Raw genomic sequence first — 22,040 nt, 5'->3', positions numbered from 1 at the left:
CCTAGTCATATTAAAAAAAAAAACAGTTATTAATGTAAAAAATAACGATAACGAATGTTTCAAGTATTCAATACTAAGTAAGTACGATAATTGTTTGAATAAATCTCGGTTAAACAAAAAATATTTTGGTAGGTATGTTAGAAAAAAAAAGTGGGTTTAATTTTAAATGCATCGATTTTCCAACACCTATAACTCAGTTTAAAAAATTTAAAAAAATAAACAATGTATCAATAAATATTTACAGCTTAGATGATAATAATGTAATTTACCCATTACGTATAACCAATATTGAAAAAAAAATCATTTTGATCTTTTTCTATTTGGTGATAATAATACAGCTCATTATTGTTATATTAACAACTTCTCGAGGTTTATTAGAAGCCAAAGAACTAAAAATTGTTCAAAATTGATTATATGTAAGAGATGTTTTACAAGTTTTGGAAATAAACCGTGTAAAAGCAAACTTTGGGGTGAAACGGGATTAATTAGACATAAAGAAATGTGTATTAAAAATAAATTAGGAATACCTATAATGTTTGAAAAAGGAGATGACGATTTCATATATTTCAAAAACTATAAAAATACTCAACGAATCCCAATTGTTACATACGCTGACTTCGAATGTATTTTAAACCCTAAACAACCTGATAAATTCTTTCAAAATGGTAAAAAAAAAAAATACTCATATTACACATTTACATAAACTTATGAGTTACGGGTTTTATGTAAAAGTTGATTATAATATTATTTCGAAAAAATTAATAAAAAAGTTTGAAATTCCTAGAAAAGTAGTAATATACAGAGGTAAAAATGCTGCAATAAAATTTATGAATAGTATGATAATTATAGGAAATAAAATTAATGATATTTGTAAAACTAATTTACCAATTAACGAATTGACTTTAAAAGAAGAAAAAAATTTTCAAAAAGCTAAGGTTTGTAAAAAATGTTTATTAACTTTTAAAGATAATAATTTGTTAAAAGTTCGAGATCACTGTCATATAACTGGAAATTACAGACGATGTATTTGTGTAAAATGTAATTTTCAGCTAACTAATCCATCATTTGTACCAATCTTCTTTCATAATCTGGCATATGACAGTCACTTTATAATTCGAGAACTTGGATGTAACGATAAAGATATTCATGTTATACCTAATTCATCTGAAAAATATATATCATTTAGTAAAGGAATCGCACCAAAATTTAACGTAAAGTTTGTTGATACATACCGTTTTATGGCTGAAAAATTAAGTAAACTAGCAAAAAATTTATAAAAATAATATAAATGTTAAACAGAAAATATACCTTTTTATTTGTGGAAAAAACATAATAATAATCGGAGAATACGTCGATGCGTGGCGCGAACAGTAATACTATCATCATCTAAAATAATACATTGATCCTTCGGATTTTTACAGCTAAGAACATAATTATTAGAATTTAATGTAATTTGGTTATAATAAATGGTCCCAAAATTTGAAATATTTTCATTTATCTTAAAAGATTTAATTAAATTATCCTCATCATAAGTTGAAACTGCTGTCAGTTGTTCTCTTTCAGATACAGTTATTTTATTTAGAATTTCTGAAAGTGGGTATCTACAACACTTCATACTTTTCTTTAGTGTCTGAAGATAGTTTTCATATTTAAATTAACTATAATTATCCAAAGATCCATGCAAATGTGCATAAAATGGTAAGTGGATTAAACTGTGGACACTATAGTTAATTTATTGAGGACCATAATGAGATGAATAGTTTTCAACAAATTGTCCTAAAAGCTTTAATGCTAAATTATTATTTTCATTACTAATATGATTTGAGCATAATATTCGAATTGATACAACTAATAGAAGAAAGTGTTCATAAAATTCTTTTTTTTTATTTGACTTCAATACAATGACCCCTGTATACAGAAGAATTTCTCGAAATTCTGTAGCTTTCCAATATTCAAGATCATCAAGGGATCTTGGCAGGCGAGCAAATTCAGATGGTACTAACTTTCCTAAATTGAATAAAGATTGAGAAATATTAGATTTTTTTTTCTTCTATAATTCTAACTGGTTTTTTTCCTTCGTATCCAAAACTCAAGAAGGCGTTTCATTACCCATTGGCAAACACAATGCATATAATCGAGAACAACTGTGCTTATCACATCTATAGGAATTTCTATTAAAGGACTTACACCAACTTTATGATACTCGGGATTAGATTTTGACCTAAATGAATCATTACTACGTTATGGAGCAGACAAACTTAAAAAACATACTCTTTTTTCTATATAATCTCCTTCTACTTCACATAATCACATGAATTACAAGAAAAATACCCATTATGGTTCTTAACATTTAATAAGAACGATTTTGCTGGCGCGTCAGCCACAATATAAACAATCTCAAAGTTTATTTGTTTATTTTAAATTTTAATACCACAAGTTAATAAGTTTTGTAGCTCAATTATAAATAGTCTAAAAAATTCATTTACATTCCCAGGTTTGCTTTTATAACTATAGTAAATACCAACAGGAAAAATCTTTTTTACAAAAATAGGTAAATTAATAAATGATATTAAGATAGGCTAAAACTGAGTTTTTGAACTTTTTGCTAGGGGTAGGCCATCAATATTAAAACTTAATTTAATTGTTATATTATTAGGAATATGTTTTATATGTTTAATTAAATGTGGTTTAATTATAATTAATATACCTATATCTAGATATGAACCATTTTGGATTTCAATGATAGGATGATTAGCCTGATGTTTATCATGTATAATAGTTCTAATATCCTTTGGAACCTTCAAACCAATACTACGTAGAATGGATAATATTTCGTTGGCACTTCCATGGGATACATTAAAATGTACTGCCCACTTACGAAGTCTGTTTATTAAGTCTTGATTTGAATCTTCATTAGTAACATTTTCTCTTTCAAAAATTGGGTGAACTTTATTTGAAATATCCTAAAAACAATATAGTCAAATTTATTAATAATATGTAGAAAAAATAAACTACATTAATACTAACATTATAAGATGCATTTGACATTATAGCCTATAGGTAACATAACTTCTTCTTGTAAATGTTAATTTATTAATGGTTCCAAACTAATTCCTGCATTGGTTGGCATTACGTTGTTGTGCTCAATGGAAGGTTTTATTACTTCTATTGAATCAAAAGTTTGATTGGAAATCTAAAGGAAAATTTCACGTTTTAGATAAAATTATTAACTTTCGAACAAAAATATTTGAAAATTCAATAGGGTTACAATCGATTTAAGAATTTTATCATAATTATTTCTTACTTCATTCTGAAGTCGCCTTTTAAATTGCCGATTAGATATGGATCCAATATTTTTAACTCTTCTACTAGATGTTATAGACCCTTGAGAAAAAATTGAAAAATCAGTATTTATTCAAAACAAAAATTAAATAAATAATAAAAAAAGGTAGAGGTTGGTAATGCAACAAATTATAATAAAACAACTCATTATATTGTGTATAAAATAAAATATTAAACTTCCGATCTACTTGGTTGGAAAAACTACAAAATGTCAATTTACAGGTTGATACAATTTAAAGTTAAGTTGAAACTATTATTATTGTAAATGTTCAGATTGTTTTTCTCTGTCAAATCTAGTTTTTACGATTCTAAACCAACACTGGACATCTAATTCAAAGTTAGAATCTGAATATTGGAAATATTGATTTTTGATTACATCTATAAAAATTTTTTTTTAGTACACAATTCTATAGCATAAAAATAACACGTACAATGTACATGTCCCCAACCCCACCCATTTAACTTTTCGCAATTTTTTTTCGCATAATTAGTACGTCTTTCCTATGAATTCCTATGATAGGTTCCAGAATTCCTACGAAAAAATTCCGGCCGAGAAAAAAAATTGCCGTGGGTGGGGCTGGAAACACGTTTCGCCACCACCACCCGTACCTAATAATTTTTTACTTCGCAATGTTTTTTGTATACTTTGAAAAAATTGTCATTTTAAATCCATTTTGTTGTACTTGGAAACGTTTATTTTTGAATTGAATTAAATAAATGTAATCAATTAATTTTAATCAGTTTATAGTATATATGAATTGGAGTTGATTTTTTTAATTAAATTTGATGAAGGAAAAACATTACAATTTTAGGAAACATCTTTGCAATATCTCATCATCAACTTTCATTTAAATCAATTTATAACTATATTTTAAATACTATAAACCTTCTACACCCCCACTCATGCCTATAATAATTAGTTAGTAGATAATAAATAATTTTTAATTTGTAAATGCTATGCATTTCTATGAAATAACTGAATATGATTTACCTTAATGTATTATATTGTGATCCATAATATTTTACGAAAGATAATTGTTTTAAATAGTTTTTTAACTTGTTGTATATTTTTTTTGGAATGTAGAAATGTTGAAATATTATAGATTATAAAATCTACAAATTTTTAATATTTTACATGGACAGACGGACAGTTGATACGAATAAAATCATTATATTTAAATATTACATTATTATAAAATAATAAAAATATAAAATACTTTGTTTCAGACAAACCTTGTTTTTATATTTCATTTCATTTGAAATATGAAATAATTAATACTAAAATCAAAAAGTAATAACTAAATTTAAAAATTATAGTATAAATAAAAATTAAATTGTATATACTCGTATAAGAAATTCACACGGGATAACTGTTGTTGATTTAACCTGCTTTACAGTCTTTTGTAAGTCGTAGTAGGTAATGTCCGGTGGATGTTCGTAGACTATTTGGACTATGCCGATAACATCCAACACCTCTTAATTCGTAGGTTATTCCTGAATTGATGAGTATTTCAGGTATATATTTTAGTACTATCTGTAGTTGTAGAACCGCTTCAATGCTGAAATTACCTTTTTCGTCTCCTGTAAGAATGAAAAAACATTGCATTTATTATGCTTTATTATATGATTATTATAAGTTATAATACCTTCCCAATTTAATATTTCCACAAATAAATGATATTCTGATATTGTAGTTGTTTTTGTTTTCAATCCTTCACATGGTTCACCAGCATTAATATAACCACACCTCATTTTTTCAATATTAACTCTAGAACTTAAATAACTTTGCAATCCATATAGGCCATCATTGTTTGTAGTATATGTTATAATATTTATTGGTATTGGCCCTTCATTTGTCCTTCCACAATTTTGTATATTACATTCAATGTAATCATAAGCCGAAAGTAACTCCGCCAGTGCACAATTAAATATGTTACTGGCTACAGTCTCGCATTTGGCCAAAGTTGTATTGTATCCTAATATTTCCAACTCTGGGTTTAATTTTTTTATCTAGAATAAAATCCAGGTATGTACATTTATATTTTATATTGATCTTATTTTATTAATAATATGTTAAGAGGACATCACACCCGCATGTATTGATTCCGTCTTACAAAGGTACAACATAGCAAATTGTACATTCACAACTATCCATTTTACTATAATAATTTTAAAATTAGAGTTAATTGACCTATTAGAAAATTTAAAGATAAGATTATTACTAGGGAATCTGGGAGATTTTAATTACAAAAATAGTTAAAATAATTTGAAAATGTATAAAAAAATGTACAGTTTTAAATAAATTAATTAAAATATCAATGAAAACTTCTCAAGTGTCCTTGATAATTATCATACATTTAAATGTTTATATGTCAATTCATTCTAATTTTAAATATACAGTAAAATGGACAAAGACAATACATTCAGATGTGGTATCCTCTTAATATATGTTTAATATGTTTTTATAAAATTAACTTTGTTAGATAATATCTTATTACCATGATCTCAGCTCTTTTTGAGTATATTCTGGATGTTAAACCATTAGTAATAAGTTCTGCAGTGAATTTTAAAAATTCATTATTGCATTCGTCTACCTTTACTTTGTACTCATCACTATCATTAATGAATGCCATTAAAATTGCAGAAACAGTATCAAAAGCACAGGTGTTACTCATAATAACTTTACCCAGATTTTTAATGGTACAACTTTTTAACTCTTGTGCACGCGAGCCATTCTTTAATATTGGTAGTGATTGTATATGCTTTGAACTTTTTAACTGAAGATGCCGCAGGTTAGGGTTGGGACACAAAGGTAGGACATTGAATTCCGTTGCTTTTTCGAAGTACGATTCCAAGTTTCAACAGATTTATTTTCTTCCAATTCTTCCAAAACATCTAAAACATCTTCAGAGCAAGCTAAACAAAGTCTAAGGTCTTTGTTCCCTTTTCTTTGAGTAGAGCTAGATGGAATAGCATGAACTGAAACCGAACATATCATACACTTATGACCTTCATTTGCAGAAGGAAGATTTCCTGGTTTACATAACGGACAACGTAAAATAGATACATTTTCCGAGAACTCATTGGAATTAGATCGTAGTATTTTTGGCGAGATTTCATTAATACCATCTGCGATATGTGTGGCTGGTGAGGTTGCAAAATTATTATTCGTGTCTTCTATATTATTGGTTGGATCCTTGTTATTATCATAGTTTGGTTTATACACAGTTTTAGGTCTATTAATTATTTCTACAGTACCCTCGTCTATTGTTTGGTATAAATATTCAGGTGAACTTGATTGAGAAAATGATGTGTTGGTTAAATGTAAAGGAGAAATTTGTTCAATGATTTCATTATTAAATAAATTGTTGTTCTTTTCTGGTATAGTTAACAGTGTAGAGCTATTTTGTCCTAGGATAATTGATGCCCCTTTCAAAGATAACACATGATTTTCTAGAAAAATTTCAATGTTTGTTGGTAATTCTATACTTTTGGAAGCAAGCTGCTTTAATTTTTTGAAGCTTGACTCAACAATTGCCGATGAAGCTACTTCTTCACCATAACCAAATATAGGAATCATTATTCCTGACCAAAGCGGAAGAAGTTTTAAACATTTTATAATAATTGGCACTAAGAAAGGACAGTAAAATGGATTAATTCCAGTACCTTCTTCTAGAAAAGTTTAACTTTCGTCGTATATGGATTTTGCTTAAGATTGAAAGGGATTTTCAAAACTATCTAGACCTATATTTTGCCTTTCATATTCTTCTTCTAAGATTACACGTATCTCATCTTCTTCTTCTACAAGTGTTAATATTTGGTTAAATTCCTCTTGGAAATCTACAGAAAAAATATATTATAATTAATAACCTATAAGTATCAAAATAATGCAGAGTAATTTTTTTTAGTATTAGAAAATTAAAAATGTTAATTTTTAAAGTATATTCTATGAAACAAATATTTTATTTTTCAATTAGGACGTATTTGCAAAAGACATGGTTAATCAATTTTTCTAAAAACATTGCATGTAGTTATTATAATTCATAATACCTTATATTATATTTTAGATATACCTGGTATACCAAATCATGGTTGTTGACACTTTGACACTTTAAAACACGAGTAGAAAGACGGACTTCGGGGAGATATATTGTTTCTTTTAGCATTACTATCGCTGTTTTAGTGGATACTTATGGAACTAGATTATATTATTATTAGTTCCAAAAGTATCCACTAAGACGGCGCTAGTAATGCTAAAAAGAAAATATTCCCCCGAACTCCGCCTGTTGTATTACATCACGGCTATAATATTATAAGCCGTGTATTAATTTCATTTCGTGTCAACCCCCCTCACCCTCCAACCATGTCATGAACAGTCCTGTATAAATATATTAGTTATATAATATAATATTAGTATTAATATTAGTCCGTGGTTTGAACATTATGATCTATACAGTATACAGTGGTACCAATATGTCATTTAAAATTTTCGAAAATATTGTTATATTATACGTGATAGTTCAGTAACAGTCACTATGCTCAAATTATTTTCATAGATATTTGAAATACACCTATAAGACGTGTATAGGTGTATATTATGTGTATGTGTATAGTATCGTGATGTTGGGTAAAAACACAGACTACCTATATATATATATTATATAGTCTGTGCCCTGTGGTAAAAATGTGCACCTATATATTATATTAATAATTACGATGCTCTGTGAATAATAGTTGACACAGTGCAATGATATTCAATGACTTGTCATATTGAAGTATTAAAAACTCCGATTTTTGGTATCACATAAATTTATTGGCAATATTAATATATATAATGAAAAAACTATAAAAAATATTTGTATGGGATGATATATAATTTGTTCCAAACCGCGGGGCTAGCTTGAGCAAGTGAGCCGCAACGGGTGATGTCAGGGCCTTTAGAGGCGCGACATATAGAATATAACAATTAGGGAAACTAATATTTAAATTTATACAATATAACTTGGAAAACGGGTTATGCACACTTTTCCACGGTCTTAAGCAAGTCGTAACAGATATGCGTTTCTACAGTGAAACCTGAGTAGGCTCACTGTAGTGGGATTGAACTAATGGTCCTAAAAAGAACCGTTTTTGTCAGTCGCGATGGTAGATCGACCGTGCGTGCAAAACCGCGTGTAAGAGCCGCTGGTATTGCACGCCAAGTGAAGGGTTATATTATATTCGTCGACGGCCGCCTCAACACTCAAACGTCTTCGTTGATGTATCCAGAACGTAACTGGTAGATTTATCGCCGTGTTCGTCGGTTGCCGCCTCGTTTCACGAGTGTCTTCGCTGCTAAGTCCGGAGTGGAATTCGTAGAAATCAATATTATGTTCGTCGTTCGTCGTTGTGCTGACAAATATGTTGACGATGGTGATAATGATTGAATACTTGACTTGTTTTGAAAAGTGCCCGGTATATATACTGTGATCCGTACCGACTAGTAAACCACCAGTATGCCGCCGTGCGTGTTTGTGCTTACTGTCGGTACGGATTTCTTCATTCTGGAGTTAATTTTGAACTTACAGATCTGTATGGGGTGTTGTTATTTTCTTCACTGTGTCCCCTATCCATCGCCGTACTTGGTGAGACTCTGTGATGAATCTAAAGGTTTTAAATTCACCGCTAAATCTCTCAGATGGTATTGTTTTTATATATGCTGTGTTGTGATTGGTGGTCCTGAAAAGGACCTTTTTATATGGTGACGGCTACACCGTTACATAGTTTAAGTAATTGGTGCCATATTTTCTCTTTGTACCACGTGAACGACGCATGATAGAGAGATGTGAATATGTGATGACACTGATAACGCGAGGAGGCTCCGACTATTTTATATTCTTATTCGTTATAGGTATTAAATGCCTGCAATATGGCAGATACATAATTATAATTATTTTCAAGTTTTTAGTAAGTTTCAATTTCTGGTTTTGGTTAAATTGAACGTTATACCTTGTTGTTCTTATTGTATTTTTTTAATAAGGTGTAATCAATTATCAAATAACCAAGTGATTAGTTTAATTTATCAACGGAACTGTTTGCATTCGAAGCCCAATGAAACGAGTTACCTTTCGTTTAGTCAAGGTATGTTTACTTTATTAATTTTAATTAGTTATAGTGGTTGTGAATTGAATATTAAACGTAGCCTAACCTAACCTTTCCAACTCCAACCGATGTGAATATGTGATTATAGGCAACTTTACTATGCCTTCACATTTCAATGCAATAATTGAAATAGGTAGCACAATGTATGGTATGTATTATTAACACTATTGTACTCTTTTTGGTGAGTACTTTTTTGGTATACCTACATTGCGAGTTACAATTTTTGACACATTTGTCTTGGACTTTTTAATACTTGTTTACTAATTAACATAATTCGCCTACATTTTCAGGTCCTATAACCCCGAGGAGGCAGATTTAAAAAAAGTTTATTTATTTGTGCATACGTTATGCTGGCTAACATATCTGCCTGCTTCAACCAGCAACTCATTCACAACCAACTAGTCAACGTATTAATAAGAACAGGTACTATAACATTTTGTAATTTTTATAGGTAGAATTTTTTTTTTAAGATCCATGATGAAATGTAGGATGTAAAAAAAAAAAATTAAAACGATTTTTTTTTTTTTTTTATTCAAAAGAAATCAGTGCACCGTCCTCCACCTCCATTTCATTGTCTTCTTGATTCTACAACAGAATTAGTTAATATTTGTATTTACTATAGTTTTATGAATATGAATAGTGTATATGTGATAGGTATATAGTCAAATCAGGCATTTTATTAAATTACATTTTTATATAGGTAATTTCACTATCATCACTAATGGTTTTTTTATATAATATATAAATTAATCAGTAATAATTAATAGAAAATATCGTTAAATTTTTTAATTTCTTAAAATCATTTAACCAAATATCTAGACTGGTAGTGAAATTGAATAAAAAATGAACTTATTTGACTAATTGTAATTTAGTAAAATGCTTAGTTTGACTATGACATAATATATTTAATAAGCTTATTCTTCAGTGTATATACATTACACATATTCTTTAGTGGTACACTATTGCAGTGTTTGAGGATTATAGTTGCCCTATTTTTTTTTTTTTTTTATGAACATTAGTGATATTCAGAATTTTTTTTGGGAGATAGTGGTTGTTTAGTTAAATTACAAAAACAAAATCCTTAATAAATACACATTTAATGTTTGGTTGCAAATATTTTAGATTCTGAATGTAGTAATAAATAATTTTGATATTGTGTGGTTATGAAAACCAAAAATGAGTCATTTTAGTTATTTCAATGATGGACTCCATAGGTAACATTTTAGGGGGGGGGGGGTCAAAATAAAAAAAAAATTCTCAAATGTAAGTTAATAAAGATAATAATAATATTATAATAATATTTATTGAGCTACAAGTCCATAATATTTTTTGTCCGGGGAGCAAGTGCCCTATCTTGCCCCCCCCCCCCCAATGGGCCCCCATGATTTCAAATGAATTGCAACCCACACAGCATTGCAATATTTATTAAATATTGACCAAACATTGAAGTTTAATATTTAATCATTAATTAATATTTGAGATCCATCGGTGGTGCATTTTTAAATGTTAATAGTCATTGTATAAATGTGTTGTGAATAAGAATTTATCATTTTAGAAATAGTAATTATTAATATTAATTAATATTAAGAATTAACATTTATTAAAACTTTATTAAACATTTTTCAACAGCGACCCAACGTTGTAATAATTTTAAATTGCATTATTTGTAACATTAACTTATCATTGATATTTAATATATATTAATAATTAAATTCAATATTGATTTAATAGCTAATATGCATTAAATATATGTAAAAAATAATAACACAATATTATTATTATGTATTTTGTTAAATACAAACTGTTTATTTTTATAAATCCAATAGTTTAAATTGCATGGGATTGACTAGTAAAAATATAAATCATGTTCCATGATTAAAAATCTATCTATAAAAAAATAAATAAAATAACTACTATTTGAATGTCTATTATACTTAATTAATTAATTAGATATAAATATATTTTAGAATATAAACACTTCAGTATTTGTTAACATACACCAATAATCAAATATATGATGATGGAGAATATATAATATTAATTAATTATTAGATATGATACAGGTGTTATGGACGCATATTATTATGAACATCAACAAATTATTAACAACAGCGGATTATTTTAGGTGTACATATATAGTATTGTTTATTTTTTAATAATAAAATACTCAACTAAATAAATATGAATAATGAATATATAATCATGTAACGTGCCACGTACAATCAGTTGAATGATGTCGTATCGGAAAGGTTGTTGTAAAATAAATGAAGACTCTTGAAATTATTCTAAGTCCAATTAATTAATTAATTAAACTTGTGAAAAATATTCTAAGTCCAAATAACAAAACTATTGATCTGGGTGACGTGAAGGTGCTCGCTCTAACTCTGGTGGATCACATCTGAAATGTGCCTAATCTGGGCCCCCTTATATATCGTCCAGGGACTCCCCCGGTACCTTCAGGTCCCTGTTGGTCATCTGCACCTGCATCCGCTTCTACCCACGCATTGCGTCATCCGCGATACCGTACGTCAATTATATGACTATAATATTCTACCGGGTGAGTGATTCCGCACCTAGTATATTCTACCGGCTGGTAATCACGTATTCATAATATGTTACCGGATAGCAATCATATAGTTATTATGGTTATTTGTCATTATCTCCTAGCGGTTAGGAAGCACACGGGCGATGATGCTTTTAATTGTTTTTACCTTTTGTTTTTACGTTCGGTCCTAGTTTATTATACTCAATCATTGCTTGCTTGGCTGCTCACCCCTAACATAACTATAATGATGTCCGTTATGCCCCCAATGTTTAGGTTATTGCTGGCTATGGTAATTTATATATTATATTTAATATAAGTATCAGAGCACGTTGTAATCTTTTTATATTCTAAAAAACTAACTTGCATGTTCAAAATTCTTTAAAAATTATATGTGTTAATATATGTTTTAAAAGTAATTTTAATGTATTCATATATAATAATATGCTCAATGATTTTATTTTGTTTAGCTGTTAATCTTTTTAAATTAAAAGACACTTGTGCCAAAATGTATTTGATGACTTCTTCGATTTCATTTAATGGAGTATTCTTAAATTTTATTTGTTTTTTAACAGCACCTAAAAAAGTAATTATATTTATATTAAAATTATCAGTTATCAAATAATCATTATTATTATTTTACATATTATCATACAATTTATAGTCATTAGCATATAATAAATATAAATAGATAAGACTTTTAAAATTATAATATTATGAGCCTAATATAATTTGGTGGCCATCATTATTACAGTCTGACAAAACAAAAAATATAAATCTATATAGTTAGAGAAAGAAATTAGTAGTATATTATATACTACTAATTGCATATATATATAATAGAATATTTATAATAAGAGCATATTGATAGACTTGCAAATTCATCTTTTTCTTTTTTACCAGTGTATGAGTAATTAGACAGCAAACTGTCACAAAATAATTTAGACATGATTCTTTTAATAACCAATTTAACATTTTTTCCGCCAATATTTTCAGTAACCTAAAAAAAGGTGTATTTATAATTAATAATATATACAGGGCCTAAATGATAGAACTGACTTTCAGAATAACTTTGGTTCTTATTAATATTTTTTTATTTTTTAATAATCCTAATTACGTTTAAAACATCAACGTTCCATACAATTTTAATAAACTATTATACTATTGCATCAGTTTCACCATCATAATTATGTTGTTTATATTAATTATTAATAACTCAGTCACAGGTACTTTCTCATAAAAAAATTATAACATATACATATAACAGTTAATCAGAGAAAAATGGTGAACCAGCTGATTTGCAACAAGGCAAGGCATTTAGTAGAGAAGAGGAGATAAGAGTTAATAATATGACAGATAGGTTAGGTTAGGTTATTTATAACTTACTAATTGATTTTTAAAATCTTGGTCACCAGATATTTTATCTTCCAATGTAGTAAGATCAATATTGTTATTAGTCTTGTGCCGACAGTCGTCGCGAACACACGCGTGTGCTTCGTGTCGTCGTTATTGTGCGCTATCGCGGGTCGTTCCGCTTATCTTAATTAATACATGTTATTATACATCGCTGCGTTATTCGATATCTTATCGTGGCGGCTCAGACCGTCGTCCAGCAATGGATTCGACGAACAACACTACTACGGCGACAACATTAATTTCCGTCGACCAAGCAATACTGGTACGTATGAAAAATGAAAATGAAACATTGCATAAACTTGTAACGGAATTACAAGCGAGTAATACACAATTACAGAGCCAACTACTAGACATCCAAGTGAGTAATACTATTACCAATAATACTAATACTACCACTGCTATAAGCAAAAACGTACATAATGGAGTTGGCCACAGCTCAGTGATTAGTTCAAACCCGCAGACAAAACACACCCAATTAACAGATAATGATGTCATTCAATCAGTACCAAAAATATACAAACCACCACCAATCACAGCATGTGGTGTTAACGATATACAAAACTTAGTTAATATTTTAACTCGCGAAGAAGTCGCCGGCCACGAACAGCAACTAAAAACTTTCGCTAACGGTGACATAAAAATCTCTACAGAGGACGAACAGTAGTTTAGACGAATACTAAAAGCTCTTGAAATCAACAAAATCGAGTTTCATAGATTTCAATTGAAAGCTGAAAAAAAATTCCGGGTCGTAATACGTGGATTGCACCCAGAAACTGACATATGTGAAATCAAAAGAGACCTACTCGACAAAGGGTTTCTTGCTTGTGATGTCTCAAACATTCAAATTAAAAAAAAACTCAATCCCAATGATAAAAACAGTGAAACCAAGCGTATAAGATTGCCTTTATTTTTCGTAGACCTAGTTCCACAAGGAAATAATAAAGATATTTACAAGTTAGATAGTCTATGTTATCATAAAATCAAAATAGAACCACCAAGGAAGAAAAAAGATGTGCCACAGTGTAAAAACTGTCAGTCTTTTGGCCATACACAAAATTACTGCCACAAAAAACCAGTGTGTGTAAAATGTAGTGAAGATCATAGAACAGAAGACTGCCAAAAGTCAAAAAAATCAAAAGCTAAATGTGCTAATTGTGGTGAAGCTCACACAGCAAACTGGAAGGGCTGCTCTGCCTACAAAAAAGCAGAAGAAAGAGTACACCCAAAAAAGATCACTGCAGTACAACGCATTCAACAAAAACCAACGAAAACTGTCACAGCGGCCATCTATTATGCACAGATGACAAGCTCTCCTAATATTAATACAACGCCTCAAACGTCCAATCAGCAACAACAGTCCAACGTAAACGACCCCTCGTTATTAGATATTTTATCTGCACTTACTAATATAACAAAATCGCTAGAAAAAGTCACATCTAAACTGGATAGATTAGAAAGTAATCAATCTAAGTCTAACAACAAAAGTCAAAAGAAAAAGTAATGAATCGCATATTGCGAATCATAGCATGGAACGCCAATGGGCTTGTTCAGCGCAAACAAGAACTCGATGACTTCTTGCACAATGAAAACATTGATATTGCTCTAGTATCAGAAATACATTTTACACCTTGGACTGTTCTAAAAATCAGAAATTAAATATATCTATACCACTCTCCATCCTAGCGGTAAAGCTCGTGGAGGTACAGCGATATTTATAAAAGAATCCATTAAACATTTCGAGTTAGAAGAACACTCGCAATTATATTTGCAAGCCACAACCGTTAGGGTCAATGATGGAAACAATGACCTTACGGTTACGGCTATCTACTGCCCACCACAGGGAGGTGCAGATGAAACTAAATTCACTGACTTCTTCCGCAAGCTAGGAAATAGATTCATTGTTGGTGGAGACTACAATGCAAAACACACTCACTGGGGATCAAGACTAATCACTCAGAAAGGACGTGCCCTGTTCAAGACAATTAATACTATCAACGCTGGAACTATCTCCACCAGAAAACCAACTTACTGGCCAACCGACCCGAATAAGATACCTGACCTATTAGATTTTTTCGTGGTTAAAAATATTTCACCTAACTACGTTGAAGTTGAGGGACTAATAGAATTATCGTCCGACCATATTCCTGTGTTACTTTCACTAAGTTCAAATGTCATTATGAAAGAACGGAAAATCTTTCTCACAAACAAAAGAACAGATTGGGACCTCTTTAGGACTACCCTCGAAGAAACCACCACGCTTTCAGTGAAGTTAAAAACACCATCAGACATTGAAGTGGTAGTACAAAAACTAACTAAGGATATCACGGAAGCAATAAAAGCGGCAATACCAATAATTCCAGGAGGAAATAACCGAGAGATCACCTACCCGCTTGAAATTAGAGAACTAGTTCAACAAAAGCGTAAGGCGAGAAGAACCTGGCATAGAACTCGACATCCAGAGGATAAAACTAATTGGAACCGTATTAGTAAAATATTACGTGACAAAATTAACGAAATGAAAAACGAAACATTTAAATCGTACTTGAGTGGCCTATCTGCAACGGATGATACCGATTACTCATTATGGAAAGCTACAAGACGCATTAAAAGACCTCATACCCACGTGCCACCTATTCGAAAAATAGATGGTACTTGGGCACGCAGTGAGCAAGACAAAGCTGAAGTATACGCCCAATACCTTGAGAATGTATTTCAACCAAATGATATCGCATCCGAACTCGATGTAATACAATGCCCACCACTCAACGAAATAAGAGAAAAAATACGGTTTTTCACACCTCTAGAAGTCGCCCATGAAATCGATAACAACATCAACCCAAAAAAGGCACCTGGTTTCAATGAGATCAGCCCACGCATACTTAAAGAGTTGTATACGAAGAAGCGATCACAAGTTGGAAAAACACACTAGCAGGAGTTCCACAAGGTAGTGTACTGGGACCAATCCTTTATCTACTCTATACAGCTGACATCCCAACCAATGGTAACTCAATGACAGCTATGTTTGCTGACGACACTGCAATTTTAGCAACAAGCAGTAATCAACAGACTGCGACCGAAAACGTACAGGCCTCAATCAATCACATCTCTAATTGGACAAGGAAATGGAAAATCAAGATTAATAAAGATAAGTCAATGCACGTAAATTATACACTACGTAAAACTGAAAATCTTCGAATTTTGCTGGATGATACGTCAATTCCACAAAAAGACTCAGTGAAATATCTGGGTATGCACCTTGATTCTCGCCTTAACTGGAAGCATCACGTCCGTCAAAAAAAACTACAAATTCAAGAAAAAATGCGCAAACTATACTGGTTAGTTGGAAGACGTTCCACACTAGACCTGACGAGCAAACGGCTTTTATATATAGCTATTATCAAACCGATATGGACTTTGGCATACAACTGTGGGGTTGTGCCAGCAAATCCAACATCGAAGTAATCCAACGCTGTCAGAATATCGCTCTTCGTACCATTGTTGCAGCATACCGGTACGACAGGAATGAAATCATCCATCGAGACTTGAATATATCATCCATCCAAGATGAAATCAAAAAGTTTGCCAACAAACATGCGAAAAAACTCGAGCTGCATCCCAATGCAAGTGCAAAACAACTTCTTGACAACTCGCAAGACATTAGTCGACTCAAACGCTTAAAGCCATATGACCTAGTTTAAGTAACGTAGGCTAAGGTAAGGGACTATCTCACCGGAGGTACAACCCCAAACATGTTAACGCATAATATATAAGTAATCATTGTCACTTACTCATAATATTATCGTATACTACCCTTTATGTATTGTATTTATAAAGACTTTCGGTCGTTTAAATAAATATGCCATTGGCAGTTTAAAAAAAAGAAAAAAATATTGTTATTGATCGGAAGCGGACAATCTGTTAAATCCATACACTATCTTGTACTTTTCTTTCAAATCTACCTGGACTTTGCTCCAAAATATTTTCAGTTGCTTCTAATCTGCCCATCATTATTATTGGATTGCTTAAGACTTGTTTTAATTCATACTTTAAACAAGTTAAATTTCTTAAGATTTGATTTAAACATTCAGTAGTATCTAAACATATTATATAAATGTTTTAATTTTTAACATATTTAAAAAAATAATAATAACTTTAAATGCCAATAGCCAGGGCCGGATTTAGAAATGTGGGGGCCCTCGGCCCACCCTTACAGAAGTATATATTATTTTTCGATTACATATTTTTAATATATTTTTTAAGTGAATTTAGTTTATTAATCTATTAAAATTTACTGCAAAACAATATTTTATTAGAAAAAAAGGTTAAAAATATTTACATTATAATATCAAAACAATAAAAAAAATTAAAAAATCGTGTTACAATAAGAGTAGTAAATTACATTTATTAGATAATGTGTACTGTCATTATACATTATTAAACACTAAAATTAAATAACAATTTTTAATTATATTATAACTTTGCGAGATTTTGTTGCCGCAAATTTTTCAACTACTTGAGAAAAATCTAATGTTCTTAGTATGTCACTTTCGATACTTAACAGTGCAAGTCCTGATAGTCGTCTTTGTGTCATCGAATTTCGTAATCGATTTTTTATTAACTTCATTTTTGAAAATGATCGTTCTCCACTACAGTTGGACACCATCAAAACTAAATATATTCGCAACACTACTTCTATATTAGGAAATGTACACTGCAAATTATTTTCCTCAATAATTCTGTATAAAAACATTTCCCACTGCTCATTGTCTTTACGTGTTTCTATATATATTTTTACAAATGAACCGAACTGTATAAATTCGTTACCAAGTGAAGATTCTAAATCATTAAGATAAATGCTAACAAGATAATTTGCAGCAGATTGTAGCTCAGAAGTTTCTAAGTTTTGAATTTTATTTAAAAAACCAAAACGTTGACAAATTGTTTCATAAGCACTTATTCTTTCGGTTAATGATACTATCAATTGATCAACTACTGAAATAAAGCTTTCTGTTCTAAATTTTTCTTTTGGTGATAACTTGGTTGTTTCTGTTTGATTACTATTTAATGAACCTAGTCTTACATTTTTTTTCCGATTATGAATTTGCGCATAATCTTTTGATCCTAACATTTCTTTTGCTTTTTCTTCATATTCTTCATATTTATTTCGTATTTCTCGAATAAATGATAAAAGAGAATTAAGGGCATTTACAGCAGTTTGAAGAACTATTTTTGGGTCTTGTAAAAGATGGCTTGTTAAATCAAACCTCTCTAAAATATCATTCCAAAAAATTGCATAAAATACCACTTCAAGTTGACACATTGATTCATAGTTTTTTGGGTTCGATTTTAGCAATGTCTTTTTGATCAAGATCGTTTGAAATTTCTACTAAAGTTTCTTTTATATAATCATAACCAAATACAACAGCTTTTGTTGCATCTGCACGACATGACCATCGGGTTTCATTCAAATTCTTTAAAACGTAAACACGTTTATTTTTATCTATACAAGCTAATTTTTTTGTTAAAAGTGAATAACGTATGGGAGTTGCAGTAAAAAATACGTAAAGGTTTTGTATGAAATCACACGAGTTGGCTGCTGTTTTCCCAACTAAATTTAATGAATGACCACAACAAGGAACAAATTCTGCGAATTCATTTTTACTTTTAATTAAGGCTTGCATACCTTGATATTTACCACTCATGTTCGCCGCATTGTCATATGATTGACCACGACATTCAATCAATTCAATTTCATGATAGTTCAAAAATTTAATGAGAGTATTTGCCATTTTAAAGCCAGTGTGGCCACAATTTGGTAAAAATGTTAAAAATCTTTCTACTGGATTCATTTTTTCCACATAGCGTACTACTATAGTCAATTGATCTATATGTGCTTCATCGGGAGTAGAATCTACAGATACCGAATAATATTTTGATTTTTTAATTCTTGTAATTATTTTGCCTAATACTTCTTTAGCCATAAGATCAATTAATTCTTTACAAATAGTTGATGAAAGGTAATCTGTGTGACCACTTTTTTTATTCGCATGATCTTTTATATGAGCTGCCAGAAATGGATCAAACTCCGCCACTAATTCAAGAATTCCAAGATAATTTCCATTTCTTGGTGAACCAATTATTTCGTCATCTCCTCTAAATGCTAAGCCACGTTCTGAAATAAATTTAATCGTGCTAACTACTCGCTTTAGAACTTGGCACCATTAAGAAGATATTTCTGCAATCTGTTTTTGAAGTTGTTGATCTAGACAACCAATTTCTCTCTCTCGATGATTTATTGCAATAATTGCTTCAAGATGATGTTTTGATGTTTCATGTTGGGATAACTTTTCAGCTGCATGCTTCCAATCACAAAATCCATCATTAGATAACTTTCCATTTTTTGTCCCTAATAGTTTGCAAATACTAGTATAACAATACAATTTACCAGTAGTTGGAGAGAAACATAGCCAATTACGATTAATAACTTCTCTATTTTTAGTTATCCGTTTAAAAAATGTATAGAACATTTTCTAGTATTATGTGTAGAGCGATCAGCCCGATTTTGTAGGAAAGATTTTGTTTCTAATAACTTTTCATCACAGTTTTGCAAATTTGTAGATCCTTGTTTTATCCAGTATTTTATCATTTCATTAGTAGAGTTTTAAGGCCAAATTCCAACATCATTTTTAAAACCAATAAAAGAGTTTGAAATTTCCGGCTCTACAAAATATTCATTTTCTATAATAATGGTATTTTTGGTATTTAAATCAAGATGTTCAGAATCATCATTTTTTTTTCTGTAGATGAATTATTCTCCACTGTTGAGCTAGACTGTTGAATTACTTCATTTTCATACATTGTTTCATTTTTTTGGGGGGATAAAATTTCAACATTATCATTAGTAGTTTCTTTATTTGAAACATTTGCTAACTGTCTCGAAGATGAAAAATAGTTGGTCAGCTTTGGAATTTGGGAAAAAACTTCTTTTATCTGTTTATTACGCTCTACCTTCAATTTTCTTTTTTGTGCACCAGAAGTATATATGCGAGGTTTTGTATGACGATCGTTCATAATTTTGGTTAACGAAGAATTTATGACTATAATAGAGTAAAAGATATTTATATTTTTTTAGTAATAACTTTTTAGCAGTTCATTTAAAAATCATTTTTAAATTTATTAAATATTTTAATACTATAAAATAATTACCGTTTATGTGTAACGTTTTCACAATAAACTGCATCTCAATCCTATGACGACAAAAACTTTATAGAATTTAATAATGTACAAATTAAATAAAACATGAAGCACAAATTGCATTAAAATATTAGATTGATTCAAAATTACTTAGAATATTTACTAAATAAACTATCTGGTAGGATTATTATTTTAAATATAACAATTAAATAACTAATATCGAAGAAAAATCGTCAAAATGTTGTCAAAATTTAATTTTTTTTGTGTGAATTTCTAACTTTTTTTGCGTATTTGCGGTAAAAAAATGTAATCATTGGAAAGAGGAAGTTGTGGAGAGTTTTAGACTATATTTTCAAGTCTTTACTTAATAATAATATACAATGCAATAAATAATAATATATTAAACTAACCTGGATAAATATCACGATCAAAATATACTTGTGTGGTTGAAGAGTGTACACGTCTACTGCGCCAGATATCAATGTACAAATGAAATCTTTATCTACGTTATCGCCTTATCGGCTATCGCATATTTTTATTTAAAATTTAATCGGTACGTATTGTTGTATTTATCTACAGCAGCGGCTAGGCGGCTTGCTGCCTTGCTATAAAATTTGTATGTGTTTATTTATAACTGTTTTTTTTATCAATATTTTAAACTGTACCAAATTACGAATATTATTCAATCGGGATTATCCTATGCTCTACATGTCTATAACAATCGATTTTAAATTTATATTTGTAAACTCGCAGCTTGTTTTTATGAATTTATAATATATAAGTATATTAATAATAAGATTTATTTATATATTTATGACAGTATTTACAATTAAACATTTTTATTGAAATTGTGATTTAAATCTATTTTGAAAATATTATATTATCATGTTTATATGTAAAAAAATCCAACTGAGATGAGACCCTCATTTTGTGGGGGCCCCGGGCCCGGGGCCCCCTGGACCCTCCCCTAAATCCGGCCATGCCAATAGCCAATAGGTACCTTTGCTTAATTCAAACTGTTTTGATGCTGATGTTGGTGCCGAATTGTGTTCATTAATACATTTCTCCATTTGGCTTACTAAAATTAAATATATTTTTGTAATTAACAATAATAATTTTTATATAAATTATAAGAATAATTTAAATCTTACAATCAGTGGTTTTTTTTAATGTAGTAGTATTATCCAACAGTTGATCATTTGTTTGTTCATCAAATACTAACTGCTTATTAGCACTTGAACTTTTATTATGAACTAGATTGACATGTTGCAAACTTTTATCTAACATTAAGGAACATAATAAAATTATGTAAAGATGAGTATAAAAACAAAATACAGATTAATTAATACCCATATTAATAAAAACTAAATAGTTACTTTTTATTTTTTTTGGCGAAGGAGACCAT

General features: G+C 29.8%; 1 protein-coding gene across 1 annotated transcript; it reads right to left on the bottom strand.

Moving 5' to 3' along the window:
- Window positions 1–17,906: 17,906 nt before the first annotated feature.
- LOC126554510 (uncharacterized) lies at window positions 17,907–18,761 on the bottom strand. Its single transcript, XM_050209579.1, has one exon. The coding sequence runs from the start codon at window positions 18,759–18,761 to the stop codon at window positions 17,907–17,909; it is 855 nt and encodes a 284-aa protein (XP_050065536.1).
- Between the last annotated feature and the right edge of the window lie 3,279 nt (window positions 18,762–22,040).

This window comes from Aphis gossypii, unplaced genomic scaffold (genome assembly GCF_020184175.1).
Source record: "Aphis gossypii isolate Hap1 unplaced genomic scaffold, ASM2018417v2 Contig00531, whole genome shotgun sequence".
Lineage (NCBI taxonomy): Eukaryota > Metazoa > Arthropoda > Insecta > Hemiptera > Aphididae > Aphis > Aphis gossypii.
The sequence above is the reverse complement of the archived record's forward strand: the minus strand, read 5'-3'. Positions and strand labels throughout refer to the sequence as shown.